Below are 6,533 nucleotides of genomic sequence, written 5' to 3'. Positions count from 1 at the left end.
CTTTTTTTTGATGGTTGGACTTACCCCAAAACATATACTTTCATATCCTTACTTTGATTCTTTCTCTTTTCAATAAACTTTCGACATGAATTGCATGTTGAAACTTCCTCACTTTCCAACTCCGTAAATAAAAAAAATTCAAAATATAAAATAAAAGCTTCATATGTATTTTACCCTTCTATAAACAAATAGATTTAAAACTAAGACATTGATGTTAACATCTATATATTTTTACAGTCATATTCAGGTAATTAAATTTGTGTTTTTTAGTGTGAACAATCACCAAAATATTTCGTTGAGCGATATGTCTATGGTATGTGGCATTGGGTTTTTGGTGGTAGCAGCCACAAACACAAGATACATAAAATCATTGTGGTTTTCTTCTTCTTCTTCTTCTTCTAATTTCTACAAAAAAAAGGACAGAAAATAATGTCTTAACATCTCTTTTCTAGTTTTAACAACTTTAAAATAAATAAATATATAAAAAAATAAGGCCTTTACCAAAATAGGAAAAAAAATAAGTTCTTATTGCGATAAAAATAGAAAAATATTGTTAGAGTTTTGTTGTTTTAGTTAAAAATAAATTAAACTTCATTAAAAAAACCTGCTAAATTGCTAATATAAGTTCATGGTCGTAATATTTTTGGGTTATTGTTTTAAAAAATTATTATTTTGTTATAGCTTATAGAGAAGTTTCAATTTTTAATTTTTATAAAACAAAAGTCTTGATTATTAAATATTTTGTCCAAATTAACAGAATAGTCTTTATTAGATGAACTTTTTTATTAAAATTAGATGAACTATTTTGTTAAAAAATAAAAATTAATGTTTTTCCATAAGCTATGACAACATAACAAATCCTTCTTAACACTAATATTTTTTTTCCCAAAATAGATAAGAAATTAAACATAATAAAATACAATGATTAAACTAAAAAAAAGGAAAAATATTATGTTTTTATGTATTTCGCCTTTTAATAAATAACTTCATAAAATGGGAAAAGTATTATAAAAATATAACATACAATTATCGGAAAATACGATTCTATTTCCGGAATCCGGACAATTCCATTGTGCACCACGCGAGAGAATACGACCGTTCCTTTCAAACTGCTACCCGCCACAAAAACCCAAGCCCCACCCTCCAGAAGATACATAGCCTGATAGCCGCCACTACCCTTCCCTCGCTCCCCTCAATCTCTACACACACTCCTCTCCCGGAAAATGTCGCCGCTGGTATCCATTTCCGGTGGAGGTCCATTTCCGATACTTCTTTCCACCAAATCCACTTCCCATTTCCGACGTTTTTCCACTTCATTTGCTTCTCTGGTCCCACCACAATCTCCACCACCTCCGCCACAACCAAAGTCAAAGTCAATCCCGTCTTCCCCAAAAACGCCTACTGTCGTCGATCCGTCTTCCAAACTGTCAGATAACAGCTTCAATTACACGATTGCAAACCCTAACGGAAGTAATCCGGTTTTGCAGTCCGTGAGATCTACCGAGTCTAACATTGAAAGGGTACGTTTTTGGTTCTGCGACCTAATTTGTTCCTATTATATTAGGTTTTCAGTGAGATTTGGGGAAATATGATTATTTGCTTAGGTATATGTGGTTGATGTTGCTATGTGTGTCCGTTTCTATTCTGTATGTGCTCCAATGTTGAAATTTTATCATGAGATTCTGTAAGCTGTTAGCAGTTCATTTTTTTTGTTTCTATATCCATTACAGCTTATTTCTTCCACTCAATCAGCATCGATCCACAATTTTAATGAGCTAGTCCTGTTCTCTAATGTTAGAACAATTCTCCAAAACAGAAGCCATTCAAAGTGATTAATCTGCTAGTTATTGTACTTTCGGTGGAATTATCTATAAAGAATGACCATGGATTCTCTTGCAGTCTTGTAATACATCCATTTGTTTCCATGTCTGCTACTGAACAGGTGATATTTGACTTCCGGTTTTTGGCACTTCTGGCTGTTGCAGGTTCATTAGCTGGCTCCTTGCTATGCTTTCTTGATGTAATAATTCTCTCTACACTCATTTATTTTAGTAAATTTATCTGTAATTCTGTTTTCTGTGTTTCTATTGTTATGTTTGGATGAATCAAAGTGATCCTGACTTATTTGTATGTTCATAGGGCTGTGTTTATGTTGCTGATGCATATAAAATCTACTGGACAAGCTGCTTGAAAGGATCTCTTTCAGGAAAAATGGTGATGCGTTTGGTTGAAGCAATAGGTGAGTCTACTAGCTTTTACATTTTGTCCCCATAAAATTTTGAAAAACAAAAAACAGTAACTATTTAAGTTTAATCTGTAATCTGTATTATTTTCAAGTAAAGGTATTTAAAAAATTGCTTGTATTTTTAAAATCTGAATGCAGATGTTTATCTTGCTGGGACAGTTATGCTGATATTTGCAGTGGGTTTGTACGGATTATTCATTAGTAATGCACCAGATAGTATAGCACCAGAAGATGATCGTGCTATAAAGGGTTCTTCCCTATTTGGGATGTTTGCTTTGAGAGTAAATTCTTTTTTAGCACTTTTTACTTTACATTATAACATGCTTTTGTACAGTGTTTGACCTGTATTGGACTTAGAATGGGACCATAACCGATGACAGTGAGACAAAAATTGCAATATTTTTTTTCATCAAAAAGTGGGACACCATGTGATAGAACAGACTGTCCTGTGTTTACTGTGTTTGGTGCACATTCGACTGCGACCATAATGAATAGGACAAGACAGAACATGGTACTGTGTTTTGACACTAATTCCAATGCCAGTGGGACAAAAGGATGTACCAAAAGGTTGTCATGTCACATGTAACAAACACAACCTAAATAGTTTATTTGTGTAAAAGATGTGGGGATAGATAATTAATTAATTAATTTGATTGGATTGAAGGAGCGACCTAAATGGATGAAGATAAGTTCGCTTGATGAATTGAAGACAAAAGTTGGTCATGTAATTGTTATGATTCTTCTAGTAAAGATGTTTGAGAAGAGCAAAATGGTGACAATTTCGACTGGTTTGGACTTGTTAAGCTACTCCGTTTGTATATTCCTGTCATCTGCTTCTTTGTATATTCTTCACAATCTTCACAAAGATGAACATAAATAACAAACTTTATTATAATCACTCAAATGTCTTATCACTTAAAGTTATAATTTTGATAATGAGAATGGGGAGAGAATTTAGGTTTTCCAACCATGATTAGATGGGACAAATTATTTTGTATCCTATCAACATTGAAAGGTTGAAATTAGTTTTTAAATAGAAATTAGTTATTACATTATGTATGTTTATTTATTAAACTATTTTATTATGTTCTAGTTTATTAAAGTATTTATGTTTAAAAATACTTCATTTGTACATTTAGAAATTTGATAATTTGAATCAAACTATTTAGTATATTTCGTTTTTTAATGACGGACTCAAAGCGGAAAGACATGTAGGATAGAACTTGAGGCAACTTTATTTATAACACTTAAATACAAGGTGATAAAAGTGTTAGGTCAATTTAATGTCTAAACTATTTAAATACTCAATAAAAGTTAAATTTATGTTTTTGTAACTTCCCAAAATTCATGATCAAAAATTTCATTTTTAATATAACTAAAACACATTTGTAACTTGGTTCATACATTAAAAAGCATTTCAAATAAAACATTTATCAGAGTTCATTCCCAGAAATCACATATTGCGGAAAACATAGGTGTATGCATTGTGATCGTCCCGAGCTCCTTTATTTGAAACCTGGAGGTACCTGAAACCAAAACAAAAAACCGTAAACACGAAGCTTAGTGAGTTCCCCAAATATCACATACCATACATATCAACATACTGTCTAGCATATTTGGCCTACCTCTTCGGTCTTATTCGACCGGATACTGTCTAGCATATAAGCACATAAATCACATACTGTCACACATAACCATGAGCCATATATATCATTCATATATCATAATCAATAAAGGTGCTATGTGCCGATACATAGTCTTGCCATTGTGCCAAGGGCTGCCACGTGGTCTTTCTTGCCAAGCCAGGGGCCACCCATGGCTCTTACAGACAAGTGCCAAGAGCTACCTCATGGTCTTCCATGCAAACATCATAAAGACAACTAGCATACATACTACTCTACTTAGCTAATTAACAAACAGTGTGCCAGGAGCCACCTCCTGGTCTTTCATACATAATGCCTAGGGCTAATCCCCGAGTCATCCTATCATACATAATAGCATACAGTGTGCCAGAAGCCACCTCCTGGTCTTTCATACATAATGCCTAGGGCTAACCCCCATGTCTTCCTACAGCACATAAACCAAATGGTCTAGCATTGGTGCCTTCGACCCATACAAATAGTGAGGAGACTCACCTCAAATGCAGAAGCTCCCCGAAAGAAATCCTTAGCTGCTGCCCCGCCGGCTTTCCGAGCTATCAATACCAGAACCAGATAAAATCTTAGTTAATAGGCCAAAACCCTCAAGTTTGGCCCAAGGTCAAACTTGATCAAAAGTCAACGGTCAATGGAAGTCAAAGTCAACAAATCAAACTTCAGGTTGAGTACGCCTAGTGTGCTCAGCTCGTACACATGGTGTACTTACCAACCCGAATCGGGACCCCATATGTGTACGCACAGCGTACTCGAAGGTACGGACGACGTACCCGGCCAAATGACAGTTTTCCATTAAGTGCTTAATCTCTTAAGTCCTTTCATCCAACACTCAAATCTAGTTCCACAACATCATTCTAAGTCATAAAGTTTCCACCTTTATGACTTTCCATTTCTAGAAAAGGTACAAAAGCTAAAACCTTAACTTATTAATCCATTAAGACATCATGATACTCTCATGGAAGGTATACGAGGATCAAGATTATATTTTTATGGATCCTAAAAGCTCCATAATGGATAAAGTTTCCAACTTTATCTATTAGAATGGTCCAAACCACCAAGATCTAGCCTTTAAGCATCAAATGGGACCAAAAGTGCATCTTTTTCAACTTAATCCATTAAGTCCAACTCTCCAACCTTCAGATCTGAATCACAATGATGTTTAGATGGATAAAGTTTCCAACTTTATCAATAACAAGGTCACAAACTTTCAAGATCTAAACTTTATGCACTAAAATGACCAAAAGCTCATAACATCCAAAACTAGCTAGATCTAACAAATGCATCATCAAGATTCAAACTTTATACCTCTAGAAGATAGATCTAGGTGAACAAAGTCCACATCTATATGCTCCAATGCAACCAACACTTCTACAAGAAGTTCCTTCTTCTCCAAGGTACACCATGCATACTCCAAAGCTCTTAAAATCAACTTCTTTTAGCTCAGAAGGCTCATTTATGGTTAGGGTTTCATGAAAGGGGTGTTAGAGGGGTGGAGGCTGAGAATGGAGTGGATTTGGGGGAGTTAAGGAGCTTAAATAGGGCTTAAACCATGAAAATAGGGTTTGGGCACTGATTACGTACGCCCAACATACACAAGATTCCACTAGTACGCCCAACGTACACCTTTTTGTATGCCCAACGTACTCAGCTTGGCCCAAAACCACCCAAACTTCAAACGGTCATAACTTCTTCTTTCTAACTCCGTTTTCAACGTTCTTTATATCCACGGAAAGGTATTGAGGAGCTCTACAACCCTATCTAATTACCTTTGACTTAAAACACATCGAACTAAAATCCATAATTCATAAAAGAAGTCTGAAACACTACATTCTCATTTTACCCTTTGACTCCAAAGTGCAAACTGAACTATTGGGTCACATATCTACATTACCCACATCCAAATGGGCCTAAATCTTACCTTTTTAAAGGCCCTAATCCTTATGATGACCACTAATTTGGGCCACAACCTCGAATTAGGAATTGATTCAGGAAAGGGCGTTATAACTCTCCCCCAATTAAATTAGATTTTATCCTCGAAATCACTCAGTACCATCCCCGGCATACCAAGCAACCTGAGCAACACAACCACAATCATGTGAATACCACAACCTTCCCAAGGAAACTGAAACTAACCCTAATAGAACTCTCCAAAACCAAATAGAACGACTCCTTAATCCCTTACAGAGGACCACATCTACCTTTCCGAGACCTGAAATCTGCATTGGTCTGACTCCTCGACAAACCGACCCCACTGAACCGTTACCGTGCTAATTCCTTATTAAATAACTGATCGAACAACCACTTCCGGTCCTGATTATCTCGATGTTACCAACCGAATGAATTCACTTACCATATCCATATGTCGAACGCCTGTCTTAACAGATAGTCCAAATAATCCTTGGAGTAAAGGATCCATCTTTGCAACGGTTAGACTCAGACGAGAGTTGCACATCAGAGTCAAATCGATTACTTTGAGATTATTTAATTCCACTACAAGTGGCTTAGCATCTACCGGTCAACGACTACTCCATACAAGGATCCCAAATATGTGCCGCTACTCAGAATACCATATCGCTGTTCAGCTGCTTTCCATATCAACCTTGACTTCCCTAGATCCCAATCTTGTCTGCCAA

At 35.7% G+C, this 6,533-nt stretch overlaps 1 protein-coding gene across 1 annotated transcript; it reads left to right on the top strand.

The window, feature by feature from the left end:
* The first annotated feature begins 1,131 nt into the window (after nt 1–1,131).
* LOC145100981 (uncharacterized) lies at nt 1,132–3,143 on the top strand. The gene is made up of 5 exons (XM_079038133.1): nt 1,132–1,520; nt 1,943–2,020; nt 2,140–2,239; nt 2,384–2,526; nt 2,910–3,143. Exons 1-5 carry the CDS (start codon nt 1,224–1,226, stop codon nt 3,123–3,125), a joined length of 834 nt encoding a protein of 277 aa, XP_078894259.1. The 5' UTR covers nt 1,132–1,223; the 3' UTR covers nt 3,126–3,143.
* Nucleotides 3,144–6,533: the final 3,390 nt, after the last annotated feature.

This window comes from Lactuca serriola, chromosome 1 (genome assembly GCF_051521515.1).
Source record: "Lactuca serriola cultivar US96UC23 chromosome 1, Lser_US96UC23_V15, whole genome shotgun sequence".
NCBI classification, from domain to species: domain Eukaryota; kingdom Viridiplantae; phylum Streptophyta; class Magnoliopsida; order Asterales; family Asteraceae; genus Lactuca; species Lactuca serriola.
This window is presented reverse-complemented; position numbering and strand designations above follow the sequence as displayed.

Excerpts from the sequence above, each read along its gene's own strand:
- LOC145100981 (XM_079038133.1), top strand. The coding sequence starts at position 1,224 with ATGTCGCCGCTGGTATCCATTTCCGGTGGAGGTCCATTTCCGATACTT. Across the intron at positions 2,021-2,139 it reads CCTTGCTATGCTTTCTTGAT|GGCTGTGTTTATGTTGCTGA; the intron begins GTAATAATTCTC and ends GTATGTTCATAG. Across the intron at positions 2,527-2,909 it reads TTGGGATGTTTGCTTTGAGA|GAGCGACCTAAATGGATGAA; the intron begins GTAAATTCTTTT and ends ATTGGATTGAAG.